The 15,832-nt window shown below is 44.5% G+C and overlaps 5 protein-coding genes across 5 annotated transcripts; 1 reads left to right on the top strand and 4 right to left on the bottom strand.

Moving 5' to 3' along the window:
* Positions 1-44: 44 nt before the first annotated feature.
* Positions 45-1,430, bottom strand: LOC120456421. Its single transcript, XM_039643252.2, has 2 exons — positions 1,203-1,430; positions 45-1,142 (listed from the first exon to the last, which is right to left on the bottom strand). The coding sequence occupies exons 1-2, from the start codon at positions 1,287-1,289 to the stop codon at positions 54-56; spliced, it is 1,176 nt and encodes a 391-aa protein (XP_039499186.1). The 5' UTR covers positions 1,290-1,430; the 3' UTR covers positions 45-53.
* LOC120456422 lies at positions 1,385-1,865 on the bottom strand. Its single transcript, XM_039643253.2, has 2 exons — positions 1,729-1,865; positions 1,385-1,666 (listed from the first exon to the last, which is right to left on the bottom strand). The coding sequence occupies exons 1-2, from the start codon at positions 1,774-1,776 to the stop codon at positions 1,385-1,387; spliced, it is 330 nt and encodes a 109-aa protein (XP_039499187.1). The 5' UTR covers positions 1,777-1,865.
* Positions 1,866-2,990: 1,125 nt separating this feature from the next.
* LOC120455609 (probable G-protein coupled receptor Mth-like 1) lies at positions 2,991-12,406 on the bottom strand. The gene is made up of 2 exons (XM_039641989.1): positions 9,854-12,406; positions 2,991-5,565 (listed from the first exon to the last, which is right to left on the bottom strand). The coding sequence occupies exon 1, from the start codon at positions 11,908-11,910 to the stop codon at positions 9,856-9,858; it is 2,055 nt and encodes a 684-aa protein (XP_039497923.1). The 5' UTR covers positions 11,911-12,406; the 3' UTR covers positions 2,991-5,565; positions 9,854-9,855.
* Positions 12,407-12,932: 526 nt separating this feature from the next.
* Positions 12,933-13,551, top strand: LOC120455772 (probable small nuclear ribonucleoprotein G). Its single transcript, XM_039642228.2, has 3 exons — positions 12,933-13,088; positions 13,153-13,300; positions 13,367-13,551. The coding sequence occupies exons 1-3, from the start codon at positions 13,057-13,059 to the stop codon at positions 13,415-13,417; spliced, it is 231 nt and encodes a 76-aa protein (XP_039498162.1). The 5' UTR covers positions 12,933-13,056; the 3' UTR covers positions 13,418-13,551.
* An 853-nt stretch (positions 13,552-14,404) lies between these two features.
* On the bottom strand, positions 14,405-15,490 carry LOC120457250 (40S ribosomal protein S19a). Its single transcript, XM_039644642.1, has 3 exons — positions 15,375-15,490; positions 15,005-15,075; positions 14,405-14,920 (listed from the first exon to the last, which is right to left on the bottom strand). The coding sequence occupies exons 2-3, from the start codon at positions 15,073-15,075 to the stop codon at positions 14,521-14,523; spliced, it is 471 nt and encodes a 156-aa protein (XP_039500576.1). The 5' UTR covers positions 15,375-15,490; the 3' UTR covers positions 14,405-14,520.
* Between the last annotated feature and the right edge of the window lie 342 nt (positions 15,491-15,832).

Below are 15,832 nucleotides of genomic sequence, written 5' to 3'. Positions count from 1 at the left end.
AATGATGCTATGGATTTATTTGCTGCGAACGTTCCAAGGTGCAGCCATCCCGCTCACTTTGGCGGAGCACAAGCGACCGGTAGCCACTGGCAGGCGTCCGATGGCGGCGTGTGCATCTGCCCGGGCAACATCTTCACCAGGCGACGCACGTCGTCGAACTTCTCGGCGGCACAGAGCGTGAGTTCGCGCTGCCGGAAGATGAGTGCGTCCTCCACGTAGGCGATGGACCAGGTGCTGGTCGAGGAGCTGGGACTGCCAGATCGCAGGGCGGCCAAGCGATTGCCCTCGCTGGGATCCACGAAATAGTACCACTTGAAGAGCTCGCTGCGCAGCGTGAACAACGGTGTGGCGTGCTGCTCCTGGACGAAGGCTCGTATTTGGCCCGCAGAATCGGTGAAGTTCTTCTCCTGCCAGGAGAACACTTGCCGGCCATTCAGACCGTAGTTCCAGTCGTCCGTTATGGTGGTGTAGATGTACTCGCGATCGGAGCGACTCAGCAGGCAGAAGCCCTGCGGATCGAAGAGCAGGCCAAGGACTGGTGGCAGACGCTTGCCCATGGCCTCCAATCGCTTCTGGAGACCCGCATCCACGCTGGCGTACATATGATGGCTCCGGATCTTGCTGACCACGTGCGCCACGTTGAACAGGAACGCCTCGCTGTTGTCATGCATGGATTGATAGCGCCCGAAGAGCGCCAACTGCGCCTCGATCATCATGCGAAAGCTGACCTCGTCGCGATCCGCGTACAGCTGCTCCAGCTGCTGGACCAGCTTCTCCAGCGGCCGATGGAAGTACACGTCCTCAATGGCGTGCACCAGAATGTCCCTGACCAGGGCGGGCTCCACACTGGCCGCTATGTACATGCCGTACGTCTGAATGCTCTCCTCGGCGTTCAGCATATTGGCCAGTCGCTGGGCCATGAGACTCCTCAGGTGGCGTCTCACCTCCTGCTGCAGCTCGCAGGCAGATCGGCCCGTGGAGCCGCTGCTGCACTGCACCTCGTCGCGAACAAATATGCCCAGCTGGCTGTACAGGCCCTTCACCTTGTCCGTATCGGTGGCGAAGTCGGAGCGAATGGCGCCCCAGATGCTGTGGAACACCTGCAGCTTGTCACCGCGACTGGCACTTCGTCGGATGGTCATCTAACAGGGAAACTTCATGTTATTTGCTTCATTGGAATGAAACTCGATGGACAAACACACCTGAATGTTGTCCAAGTCGGGTTGCAGGGGCAGAACCTCGCCCACAACGAGTGGAGTACATAGTAGCAACTGGAGCAACAAATGCATCTTGCCGGTCGCTTGTTACTGTTCTGGCTTGGATTGTGATTGTGATTGGAAGGCCGTTGTGGCCCCCACTTGGGTTATCGCCACCCAGCAAAAGGTCAGCGCAGGTCCATCTTGATTTGCTTGGCATGATCGTGGCCCGCATTCTCTGCCAGCGGCCGCTTCTGTCCCACCATGGCCACCGACTTGATGCGCTGCGTCAGCTGCTCCATTTCCATGGGAATGGGAATGGGATTAGGATTGGGTTTCGGAGTGGGATTTGGATTGGAGCGATCGCGTGGTTCGCGCTCTCTTCTTGGCCTGGGTACCACGAATTTGCGGTAGATCTCCTCCAGGCGATTCAGCGGCAGATGCTCCACATCGGGCAGAAATATTTGCCTCTAAAAATTAATCAAAAATATTTAAAATAAGTGATATATTCCAATTCACATAAGCTAGTCACATTTCTGAGCTGTTCCAACATATCAGCTCGCGATAGGTCCAGGTCCATTCCTTTTTTAAATATTTTATAATAATACGAAAATAATCTATATTTTTAATTTAATATAACTTCATAAATTATCAACAAAAGTTTCGATAACACGAGGCGGTATTATTTGGAAGCTATCGTTCTTCTATGTGTGTCAGTTATCGATAGGTTAACTTTCCAGTCGTAGCATGACCTTAGTGTATTAATCACAAAATACCAGGGGAGTATGTATCCGCTACGTGCAGTTGGTGACACCGATATATGGCCATGTAATGACACTTTACAACACTTTTGGCGGGATATTTGATTTCCTAAAGTGATAAGGTATATGTTTGTCTCTCATCCATTTTTATATCAAATATTACAAAAATAACTAATAAGTAATTATATTATTTCAAAAACTTTATACATGTGTTGTTTTACTTATATCAACAAATACATACACTAAAATCTAAGAATTCAGCACAAAAAACTATTATGCATTACTTTAGTGTGTTTTCTTTAGATGTTTAATTTAACTCTAATTTCAGTTTCCAAATGAAACATTTTCCCAAGCATTTAGCCGTGCTGATTCATTCCGTTGGCAATCGACTTAAGCACAATTTTTGGTCAGTAACATAGCCAATATGCAAGCTCAACGATTTTTTCGCATCACACTTCGTTTATTTATTTAGCTATTTGCAGACGTGATGACGGTGTTATTGAATTGAATACGCTTGCGTATTTGAAATATTTAACCGGTTTTTCCTCTCTTTTAACATCGCCTTAAAGGTTGATTGCACCACAAACTGTAAATATAAGCCACACCTGAACACCATGGAATCGAAATGATTCTTTCTTATACAAATTATTACCACTGAAGACGTTGCAATAAAGTGGAGTATTCAAAATGGGTCGTAATCTTGCTTTTCTTGCACCTAAGCAGATTGGAGTAAAAGTACGGCACTGAAGAACAAGGTCCTGAAGCATTAATTATGCCCACGAAATGCAACTGTGAGACCCACTGTGCCGGTGGCTAATTTGCATACAAAAGGGGATAAGTGGACGAACTGCTGGAGGCGGCGATAGAAGATTGTGGTTTCAGTCCCACGACGACAAAGGTTTAATCCACTTGGAGGCATCCCAGTGGCATCCGAAGTGGGTCACCATTACCATTACCACAATGCCATTCCGCAGGAGCACCCATGATGCCGTCATTGGCCGCCAATTGAAAGACATTCGCTATTAGCTGGTTCTTTGTTTGTTCGGTTTCATTGATATTTGCCAAAAAGCTTTATTGTACGGTACAATGTAAATATAAATAGTTCTGTGGTGGTTTGCTCAATATATTCGTTATTCGTGTATTGTGTTTATACTATTGCGGGTGCATTGTTGTTGTGTTCTTGTGAATATCGGGGTATCTTGTGTATATGTATATATCTATTCTGTATAGCTGCACATTTATGCCAAGTTTCAGTTTCGGTTTCATTTAATTGCCATTTCAGACAATTTTGTTCCGCATGTTTATCTATAAAATGTTCCCGCTCTGCGCCATAAATTAATAGCAAACAGAGGCGAGCCAATGAATATATGGATGGAGGGGGAGGGGCATGCGGACGCCTCCAAAGGCGATTTATTGATATATTCCTTACGAATGCCATACATTATATGATAATTATCGTTAAAATACTCACTCTTCCTCTCGAGGGAAATCGTTCGAAATTGCCTTTTTGAGGGCGTGGAGCAGCTGACTAAGTGGGCATTTTGCTTTGCCTTGCAGACTTGTTCGATCGTATTAGTGATTTAGTTAAAGGTTCAGATTTAGCTAACAATAGTTTCGTTTTTCGTAGATACCTAGCATCAATGGGTGGACTAATACTTAGTGGCTATTCGTTGTGGCGTTACGGGGATTCGAGTTAACAATCGTTGTTTATGCACATTTAGGTGTATATATTTTATATCAACCGCTTAGCCAATAGGGTGTGTACAAATTACGTTTATATACAATGGTCAATAGGTAATAGTTAGTATCAAAATGTAAAATCTATGTTGGTGTAAAGTATTCGCTGCCTTTGTCTCAGTCATTCGATAATTTCATATTCGATTCGTTGCTTAGATCAAGAAAACTATACATATATGTAAGCTACATAGAAAATACGCATTATTGAATATGTACAAATATGTAAATATATATATATATAAACAAACGACTCGTACCAGCATCTTAGTATGATCGCTCTTTAGTTCGGGGAGAATTACTTTTGGCCTGAACACTTTGGAAGTTCTACTACATAATACAATTCACAGTCACAGAGGCACGTTGAACGCGCCATCGTAACTTGAGCAATAAATTAATATTATTTAATTACAAAAAAAAATTAAATAAATATAATGCGAAATAATAATTGTACTGCATTGTAGTTTTTGCGTTTTCAAGAGCTAAAATACTTAAAAATACGTTTTGTAATGGGGGGGGGGAATACATTTCAAATTTGGAGCCCAAGAACAGGATGCAGGACAGCTGCACTGCTTGCCTGAATATCTTGTGCAAGTCAAGTGCATGTGCGTGTGTGTGTGTGTGAATGCGTGCGTGCGTGTGTGTACTGCTTTATCATTGTTTAATTTAGCGCGCTTTCATTTTTTACCATTTAACCTTGATCGATACGTATCGTTGAACTTTCGATGATCAATTTGATTGTTTCCGCCTATCAGAGTGTGTGCATAACGATTTTGTTTATGCCTTCAAGTAAATAAATTTCAATTGTTTACACTAGCCGTAAAAACAAAATATACAACAATTTTTCGGTTGAAAAACATTATGGGGCAAACATAAAAATAGTTCCAGTCAGCGTTTTTCTTCCAGCATTGCAGTAGTAAAGTGCAAATAAAAAAAGTGATTGGGCAATAAAAACGTCAAAGACATGAATACACACACACATTTTAAGAACTGGATGCAAGCAGTGTCAATCGAGAAATACAAATCAGAAGCAGCTAATTTAAATGTTAAACATCCGATATGTGTATGCGTGTTCGTGTGTGTGTGTGTGTGTGTGTGTGTGTGTGTGTGGAGGGTGCCTGCTGTTTTTCTCACACTTGAGATTTGAGTCAGAAAACAGAAAACAGAAAAAAAGCAGAGCAACGCGATCTAAACTAAACAACAAAAGTGCCTCAACACAAAATTCCTTGTGGTTGCCACAGACACACACAGATGCACACACATACGGCGCACAGCCCACAGCCCTGTTGTTTTTGTTTCTGTTGGCTAAAAGTGCTTGGAAGAAAGAGCAACAAAAGCGCTGCTTTGTTTTGTCTAGGCTGAATTCCAGTTTCTTTTGCTGCACATTCCATTTCGCAACACTGACCGGAGTGTCCAATTAGAACGTGTTAATGTGACCCGAACTGCTTAACCGTTACTCTGCGATGCAATGCGATACGATTATGATTACGATGATGATGATGAATAAAATAATACGTTTCTTTTGTGCTGGCTCAAATTGAAGTTGAATACTGGCATACCGAGTACATTTTGTTCCTCAGCGGTTGTTGGCCGATTTCAAAATCACGCGCAAGTCGCTTACACACACATATACACACTCATTCGCTCGGACACTCGCACAATTAGCTGGTCAGCTTGGTTTTGTTGCTGCGATTGCGCAAGTGTGTGCCGCTCGTCTCGAAACTCCAGCTTTGGCAGCTTTTTTTCGTGTTTTTTTTCCATTCTTTCTTTCTTTCTTATTTCTGAGCTGCCCATTGCCATTATTTCGCTCGTTCGAGGTCTGGACTTTTGTATCCGGGCCTGACTTTCGCATTGTAGCTCGTCGTCTCAGTTGTCTGCAAAAAAATAAGACAGAAAAGGGGCAGAAATAAGTACAAATTTTCATATGATATGCGTGCGCATGTGCGTACAGTGCACTCAAGATATTAGCACGTAGAAGCAGTGTTGGAAACGGCTTTAGTTCTCTGAGTTCCAATCTTAATTTACTTCGCTATGGTAACTCTGTTGCTAAAAGTTCATAACCAAAATAAATTCGATTTTACAAAAGTGAAAAGTCAATTAATTAGACTATACTTTTCTTAGAAGATACTTTGTTCTATTCATCTATCTCTGCTGAAACATCTGCGGATTACTCATGTTCTGTTTAGATTTCCAGGCAGAGCGTAATCAGGAATTCTCAGATTTGTTGTGTTTTCAAATTCTTGCGAAAAGGTGGCATTTGCGTTATGATTTGAGGTGTGAACTGCTGGCAGATGAAATACTTATTATTTGCCAATGAAATTCATGTACAAATGCCAATGTTGTGCTAATAAATACTAGAAAAATAGCTTGCCATCCAAGAAACTGTAAGTATTATAATCTATTTTAGAGCTATTGCATTAACCGCAACTGTTAACTGTAATGCCTTCCTTCGGCCTCCAACGAGGAATCAGATGTCGAGCGGCGTTGCAGGCACAAATTAAAAAAAATAATGCCCTGCGTAAAATGTAAATGGGCCACAGTGCAATTATAAGTTGAAAAACTGCAGAACGTTCAAATTAAAAATTGCCGCTAAACTCAAATTAACGCAGAGCATGTGTGCGTGTGCCAATGCGATTGCGATTGCGTCTGGAGTTGGACATTTAGTATTCTTACTGCGAAATTGGTGCCAATTTGTGTGGTGGAGTCAACAGGAAGGAATTCGTTACGCTGCCAAGTGTTGAAAACTTGAAAATGTCAGGCAACTGGGAAGATAAAAGCTGACCCAGATATGAAAACACAACCATATTTCGACTAGATAGCTCACTTGCAGGGGAAGTACAGGTCACGTAGCAAAAGCAATCTACATTTATGAAACTAAAACTATTATTTAATCGGCAGCATTCCAACGAACATGGTCACAGGCACTTTATAAAATTAGTAAGCATTTCGTGTTTAGTCGTGTCAAACGCGTAATGTTAATTAATAATAGAACCATAAGCGAAATCACTTAATTATTAAATGTTGATGGAGATACAAAGTGGAACTCAAGCGTGTCCAAACTTTTAGTTCTCATAACGAGCTGGAAATTGCTGAATAGTTTAACGCTGTGTGATTATGTTGATTACTCGCTTGGTTACCAAACGAGATAATCACAGAAATTGCTAATGAAAGAAAGTGTTTTTCGGCTGATGCCAAAAGTAATTGTAGGGAAACTTTCGTTTTTACTTTTTGGCACACAATCATATCCAAAGAAAAAGTATTTTCCTCTTCAAATTGGTAACCCTATTTTCAGGTACGATAAATACTCGTACAACTGGGTTTAGCCCTTGGAGTTGGCCTTTTTCTACACCGATGATCCCAGGATAGCATTGCTAGTTCGATTCTAGTGAATTCCTGCAGCATCTGCCCTCCATATTGCATTGTGTGCATCATCCATTTGTGTGCCATTTCAGTTGACAAACGAGGAACGCCACTCCACTCCACTCCAATTTCGCTGCATTTTTGCACCGTCGCGTTGTTGGATGATGAGCGTGACGTGGATACGCTGCTCTGGGATTATGCAGATGAACACAAATGGCACGGCAGCTGCAGTTGCAGTTGCAGATGCAGTTGCAGTTGCAGTTTGCTGAGTCTGCAGTTGCGACACACACACACATTGCAGGTCATAGTTTTAAGGCGACTGACTGCCCCTTTCTGTCCGATTATTGCGTGTGCCAGCCACAATTTCAGATTTCTGATTTCAGTTTTCTGTTTTCTGTTTTCGGATTTCAGCTTTTCAGGGGCCAAGCTGGCAGGCAGGCAAGGCAGGCCATTTAACTCGGTTGCGCAATCCCATGGAATGGGCCCATGGGCCAAAAACCCAGTGTTTGTTTTGTTTTCTCTTTCGTTTGGGCAAAACCTCTGATTCGAACTCGGACCTACATATCGTACATCATACAGCAGACAGCACATCTGTTTGCCCGGACAGACACGGATCCCAAAAAGTATGACGCGATCAGGGCCCAAAATAAAACTAATAAGTAAAAAGTGAAAAAGTGAAAAAGTAACAAACAATAAAACGCGAGGGCAAAGAATTACAGTCGTACAACAATAAGTGCTACCAGTCAGCCAGCTGTCACACTCAGAAATGTTACAAACTGAAGTAATTACACACATTTTCTAAGCCAATATTTTTGGGCACAAATAACACAAATATAGCCTATACAAAGCAAACATTTGTTATTGATATAGAAAAACAGAATTCATTTTATTAGCTTCCCAAATTAATGTTACTATCAACATGCACTGCAGTACATAAAAAGAATTTTTTTTAATTGTTAAATCCTTATCTTTTCCAAGGAATATTAAGCAAGCAGGTTAATGTTTAATGCTCGATTTCAAGATGGGTAAAAACGCACTTGTTCTTTTCAAAACTTTATGAGCCCTGTGCTAAGTTTTTTCTTCTCTTCAAATAGCAGATTGTGCCGAGTTCCGAGACCTGTCTGTAGTTGGAGTTAGATCATTTGGGATCTTCGGATCTTGGGATTTTGGGATGTGTCAAAACCACTTGAGGCGACCAAACTAACAAAGTAACAAGTAAATAGGCCGAAACCCAAACAAGACGATGGTGTGTGTGCTTATCACCATCGACAACGATGTCGTCGTCGTCGTCATCGCCGGTGAGTCCAATTTAAACTCGATTTTCCCTCGATTTTTCAGGTTCGGGTTCGGGTTGAGCACACACATTTTGGATCCAGCAGATACGGATGCCAGAAACCAGAAACTGATGCCGGTTTTCCATTATCTTCGCTTGCGTGTGTGTCAAGGGTTGCGCTGATTACTTTATGGCCATGTGGAAATGTGAAAATGTGAAAATGTGGAAATCGACAGGAAATACGAAAATCGATTCAAAATTCGGCCGGCCGGCTGACCCGGCGTCAGAGTTTTCCAATGAAAAACATAACGGCACAGCGGCAACATTTTCATCTTTATGGCCATTCTCGAACTCAAGTGCTGCACGCGAAATCGTAAACTTGGCGCATGTTGTAAAGCAGTTTTGGTCATGCAAATATGGAATATGGAACTGACCGTCGTGGGATTCTCATCACCCTACGTGAATTCCCCCATAAAACCATAAAACGAAACGGCGCCTGGTTGGAAAAACGCTCCAGGTAGCCGGCAGGGAAACCTCATCTCAAACCCTAAAATTTCATCTGGATGGCGTATAGTACACACAATGCACATGGGGGGTGAATGGTGTCCTATAGCGAAGGGTATTTTCCAAAGGACATAGTCCAAAAGGATCATGAAACGCCAAAGGTTTTCAATTGAAAAGTTCGCCGCATTTTCCCCCCCTAGAAACCCTCGACAAGCAAACTAGTTTTTCCCTCTTCATTTCTGTGTCATATGGTGGTTGGTTCTCGAAAGTTGTCAGCTACACACTATTTCCATGACAAATCCGGAGTTTCCTATTTGTTTCCACATTTTGTAAATACATCATTGGTATTTGGGTTAAATGCACAGGCAGAGCAATTATCACACTATCTTCTACGCTGGCACATATACATACATATGTGATAATCACATTACATTTTTGGTTATATACCGGAAAATCCAGCTAATGTGTTGATCCACTCAATTTACACGGCTTGTGATTCATTTTCGGGTCAATTTAAGACGCTTAATTCAGTTCTACATTCCACGAAAAAACTTTTGTGAAAGACTAAAACCTAATTAATAAGAAACATACATAGGTTCTGCGTACTATTTTGGTGTCAAGCAGGCTAACAACCCCAAACAATGCTCCACCCTCTCCAACAGCTCCCTCTAATTGAACCCCATTGGAGGTAGAGCTGCTTAGTGATATTGAAGTGGCCCCACCTGTACGTGTACTTAATGGCATCGAACCTGCTGCTGCGATGCATGGCGTAACCGGCGAGCAAACAACAGCCAGCTCATTGAGATACTTTGCATTCCCGGCTGGCCCTAAAGCCCATTAAGGCCGATAAGTCTATCAGCGAGTGTATGCTTAAAGCCGCGTTTTGTAAGCCACTTGGTAAACTGGCAAACTGGTAAACTGGCAAACTGTGTTGGGAGTGGGAACAGCAGGCGCTTTGTTTACCCGGACAAACAGAGCTATCTCTTCACAATCACACTTCACTGGCTATCGGGTGTTCAACTTACGTTTAGCAAACGGTCTCCATTTTGATGATGGGTGCAGCGGGTGCAATGGGAGCCTTCTCGGGTACCTCATCCTCCAGTCCACTGTCCGCCGCCGCCGCCGGACTGCTGGGCATGTGGGTGGTGGTGGTGGTGGTGGTTGTGGTGGTGTTCTGGGTGATCTCCGTGCCGGCGGCCAACGAGGGCAGGCCCTGCGAGCTGCTCGAGTGCTGGACACCGTTGGTCGTGTTGGTGATGTCGTGACGCAAGCGCGGACAGAAGATCCTGCGGCAGGCGGTCCACACCTGCGGCTGGCAGCCGACCACGATGAAGATGAAGACGCCTTGCAGGGCGTTGATCAGGTCGGTGAAGAACCATACGCCATGTGGTCCACCCACCAGCCAGGAGAGAATGTCCGCTATCCAGGTGACGCCCATTACGACCACTAGCTTCAGGCAGACGCGACCCAGGGCGGACTTCTCCGAGGAGGACTTGACATCGTCCCGCTTCCACAGACCGCACGTCAACTGATGGGTGGTGGACACGAAGAGCGCTATATTGGCGCACAGCAGCAGGCCAATGGGTCCGTAGAAGTACGCGAAGATCGAGAGATTGCGATTGTCGAACCAGCAGTAGAGCTGTCCGAATCCGGGACGCAGTAGTGTCGTCTCCGGCAGCTGATCCACGCAAGCGGCCACGAAGGTGATGAGCAGCGGACCGCCCCAGGCGTACAGGGAGTAGAGATAGCGACGCAGCGCCTCCTGATTGCGTTCCAGCGAACTGGGCCGAAAGTCCCGGAACGTCCACCAGATGTTGAAGCACATGGTGTTCAGCCAAAAGAAGGCGGCCAGAAAGAAGAACTGCATGGTGATGGCCAGCGTGTGGCAGGCGGCGCTGCCCGGCTGCAGGCTGGAGCTCAGCTCCTCGACGGCCAGCAGTATTTTGCCGAATAGCAGGCAGGTGACATAGCAGATTTGGCAGCGCCAATGAAGCGCATGATGCACAGCGGGCAGCAGGAAGCCGGCCACCAAAGTAGCGAACAGAAAGACAATGGACACAAGTATGCCACCAGTTAGAACAGCCTTCTGCAGATTCTGGCCATTGGCCTGCTCGATGGCGCCTCCACTGGGTCCCGCTGGGATGCCCGCTTCGGCAGCGGACCTAAACAAATGCTGGCAGGCGATGATCTTCACCTCGCCCTCGCGCTGCGTGTGCTCCAGGCAGTACTGGCCAGCGCTGAGGTTCTTGTGCGGCAACTGGAGCATGGCCGTGCTCCGATCCAGCTTGGCATCCTGCCAATCCCCGGCGATTGAGTAGCCACCGGGCTGGGCGCAGTCGGGCAGGCCGTAGCTGGTCTCATAGCTTCCCTCGGGCAGCTGAGGCGCGAGTCGGAGTTGTTCAACGACGGCTGCCTGATGCTTGGACTGCAGATCGCAGTTCTGGATCTGAGTGTTATAGCTGCCCCACTTGCCGCAGCACTTACTCAGTCGCAGGCTGGCCTTTGGCGGCTCCTGCTGCACCAGGGGATTGGCTGCGTGATCGGGATCCTCGAGTGCGTTGGCGGGCTGCCCATTTACGCAGACGACGGCCACATCCCAGTCGACACAGTAGTCCGCCGGCTGGACCATTAGTGCGCGTTCCCGCACATAGAGCGTGCCATTGGGAAAGAGCATCACATTTGCTGCCCGACTGCGGAAGGTCTCCATGGTCTGATCCTTGCGGCAGGTGGGTATCGTATTGGGCAGGAACTTTAGGAATCGCGGACTGCCGCCATGGGGCTCGAAGAAGCGTTGCTGCTGCACCATGTACACCATGGGCAGCCACAGAGCTTCAGTGCCGGCGATACAGGTGCCCTCGTTCAGATACTCTCCCGAAGAGCAGCACTTGTTGAGCTTCACGGTGGGCGGTGGCGGTATTTTGGGAGGGGCGGCCGGCGGCGATGTCTCCTCGATGGCCCAACTCGTGGCCACCAGCGCCTGCAGCAGGATGGCGGTCGTCAGTAGGCCACAGTGCCTGACGAACTGGTTGCCAGCTGGAGTAGTGGTAGTAGCACTTCTGCTACTCCGACTCCTGTCCATCATGATCTCTCTCTCTCGTCAAGAATCTGCGTTGATTTCAGGTTCTCTTGTATTGGCCTCAATCTGCAATTTATGTGCTATGTACACATATCTTTGGATATGTTGTTTTTCTTTTGATTTGGCGTTCCGAATCGCTGGTTTCGCTTCGTCGAATAACACTTTTCACTTTTCCTCTCTTTCGGCGGCGGTGGAAAATGGAAAATCAGAAATGTTCAATTTCACCTCCGTAAGTTGGGCAAACAAACACAGAAAATCGTTAAGTAAACACACGCTGCATTCGAATTCAAATGCATTCAATATGAAATAGTGTTGTCAGCGAATCAGCGAATATATCACAATATCACATTCATTTCGGTGCCAAGGTGTTTTTGTCTCACTTCTCAGTCGTAAACACTGCGCGCGGTGTGTAAAAAAAATAAGTGCACGATTTGCGCTCCGATTTCAACGCGCATCAGACTTTTCCTCGCGTTTTTTTGGTAATACTCTCGTCGATCAGGGGGGCGGGGATTTTATACGGGTGCCTGGGCGAGTGTGACCCGGTGCGATTTCGAAATGCCTGCAGATAGGGTCACACTACAGTGCAGATCTACGCCAACTACAAATACCCTTTTCACACAGCCGCTTCAGGTCCCAATAACAAATGCGTTGATTCGGTGCGTTCGCACTGCCCAAATTAGACCATTCATGTGAAATTGCTAGTTTTTATTAAAGAAATAGTATATTGAACCTGAATTGGTTAAGTAAAACTAATTGCCCACTATCTTTTCTATAATATTTATACTTCTCATAAAAAATGTTTATAAAATGTGTATCTTAAACAAAATGAGTAGGTGATGCAGTTGCGCTGCCGGTATAAAGAAATAATAGACTACTGCCTACTATTTGTCAGTTAACCATTTCCTTTGTTGTATATATGTTTTTCCATTGTGATTTTAAAGGGATCCCAATATGTAATTTGCTAACGAAGACATTTTCGTAAGCATGTTAAAAACCACAAATTTGGTGGGAAATAAAAAATTTCCCGCCCGAAAAGTGTGACCAGTTGCCGTGTCAAAAACGATAGTTTCGCTCCAGTTAATAGTGACATCTCTACTTTGCGGTCCGCATTTTTACTTAATTTTCGCGTTTTTAGCAAATTAAACCACCAAAATGTCGAAGGCCCATCCCCCAGAGTTGAAAAAGTAAGTGAAACCAAGTGTACAAATTATAGCTATCCATATATGCGAATAACAATAATAATTGCAGATACATGGACAAGCGCATGATGCTGAAACTGAACGGAGGACGCGCGGTGACCGGCATTTTGCGAGGATTCGATCCCTTCATGAATGTGGTCCTGGACGACACGGTGGAGGAGTGCAAGGACAACACGAAGAACAACATCGGCATGGTGGTAAGATGCACAGCAATCAATCTCTGATTAAAGGATCCGACTCAATAGTTTTTACCCCTTTGCCAGGTTATCCGCGGCAACAGCATCGTCATGGTGGAGGCTCTGGACAGGGTCTAGCACCCGCCTCGGAACCCGATCTCCTCGAGCATCGTTAGCCGTAGTGTCTAGTCTTAAGGCTCCGTAACATTCATGCGCTGTTCCCCGTCAGAAGAACCACACAAACTCTTAAATAAATTAAACCAAGAACTCAATATTCATCTCTTTTTGATCTGACAAAATATGAGGACAGTCTAGAAATATATATTCCTAGCAATGCAAACCAGTTTACAGATTATTGATTTCCTAATTAATATGGGTGTCCAAGATTTTACACAACAGCTCCCTCAACTTACCTTTAACTGATCTGTATTCTCCATTGGCAGAAATTTTTTAATTTGAACTACATTGAATCAAATATATGCCTATTGGCAGCTCAGTGTTAAACGATTTTAGCCATTTCTTTTAAAATATGCTTTATTCTGGTTGATCGATTTTATTCCAAAGCAGCCCTAGGTTTAAGTGTACCCACCTTGAAATTTCCTTATTTTTCTTAGTCTTCTGAAAACCCAAACGTTTATTTCAAGGTAAGACAGAAACTTGTTTATTATCACACCTCAATAAATGTGTATGTTCTACAAAAACGGAATACTTTAAATACATGACGACTAAATTTTGGTAAACTAAGCTGTTGCACATGAGCAGTACGTATAGATTAAAAAAATTTAATTTTATGAGGCAAACACACTAACATTAGATTGTTAGTGAATCGAGGTACCTTCTGAAGACAGAATCCCAACCCAACATGGAACCTACTCACTCATGTGATGAACGTAAGGGCTCGGAAATAGTATATCATGGCCAATATTGTGCTAACTATCAAAATAGATATGTATGTAGCTGTTGTCCCTACCACATTGTTCTCAGCACATGAATATGAACTAAAATGAATCCCTTCCTCTGATAAAACAATCGCCTTTTTTTGCATCATTTTAGCTAAAAGCTATTCCCCTGATTACACAGACCTCATAAAAAAATGTTTCTAGCATCCTTAGAACGCTTGTTTCGTAGACTTTTACAAATTGTGGTTGGTTTTATTTTCTCATCTCTCTCGTGCAAACAAAAAGCGCTTACAATAGAAGTCTAAAAAATGTGTTTTTAGAATTCGAAGGGGCGCAGTGTGATTACTTGGAAATAACAAGGGGCCCGGTCTGCTTAGCGGCATCGCGCTGCTTGAACACGATCTGGTTTGCAATACGGTCCAAATCCCGCTGTCCAATGGAGCTCAGTTTGCGGCCACCATCCGGGTGCTTCTCGACCAAACGGGCGTGCTCCAAGGCCTGCAGAGCCTTGCGGGCAGCACCATCGGCGGCGCGGCAGAAGTGCGAGGGGTGGACACCGTTGCGCTTGCGTCCGCCGTAGATCTTGGTGATGGAACCGACTCCAGCGGGACTGCGGTGGTACAGGTGGCGCAGGATCGAGGCGCAACGCACGTAGAACCAGTCGGGATCGTAGGGCGCCAGCTCCTTGAATTTGGCGGTCTTGACGATGTCCATCTGGTCGGGCACCTTCAACTTGCCAGTCCTATATGGTTTTTTCGTTTTCGGGTGATAAACAAATGGATTGTGAGGTTATGTGGTGGAAATATACTTGATGTTAAATACTCACTTCTTCAAGAAGACGGCGACCGCCTTGGTAACCGCGTGCTGGTCAATATCCTTCACTGTGACGCCTGGCATCTGCGGGGAAAACGGGAAAAACAAATGGTAATCTTTTAAAATGCTGCCAAAAACACGTTGTCGCGATTTCCACGATTCTCTCACACACACACACACCCCTCTCTCTCTCTTGCACACACACATGCAGGGGCACAACAAAAAATTGCCAGTCGGAGTTTTAACCCGTAAAAATCACTCGTTTTGTGTTTACGGCCTCCCCATTGTATCATTTGCCACCTGGCGTAGGCTCTTTCATTTAATTTCACCCATTCAAAACATAAAAAAAAAGATAATTCACTTGAAAAGAATTCGTGCACAACCTTTCTCGTTAAAGTCAACCGGAAAAAAGAACAAGGCGCGTGAAGTTGGCTGCGGTTAATAGAGCTGGGCCAGTCACTACCGTTAGTATCGATTTATCGAATATCTGTGGAGCGAACTATCAAGGTTTCGATTAATGATACTCTGGGCAATGTATGTAACTAATTTACAGATATTTGTTTAATATACAGAAACCAATATGAAAACCAAGATAATATAGATTCTTTGCCACTTAAAGACCTTGTTTAAATTGGCATGTTCGTATAAATTTATTTTTAATTTCTGTAAGAAATTCAATATTAAGATATTTACCTTTTATTTTATGGTTTTATGTTGATAACTAAATTTGTATTTTAGTAGCAGTCAATTGATATAACTATTCACGAAGATAGTTTGTGAGATTATCGAATAACGAAAGGCCTATTGATCACGCAAGCAATCGATATTTTTGCAGCACCAG

The sequence above is a fragment of the Drosophila santomea genome, chromosome X, assembly GCF_016746245.2.
Source record: "Drosophila santomea strain STO CAGO 1482 chromosome X, Prin_Dsan_1.1, whole genome shotgun sequence".
Lineage (NCBI taxonomy): Eukaryota > Metazoa > Arthropoda > Insecta > Diptera > Drosophilidae > Drosophila > Drosophila santomea.
This window is presented reverse-complemented; position numbering and strand designations above follow the sequence as displayed.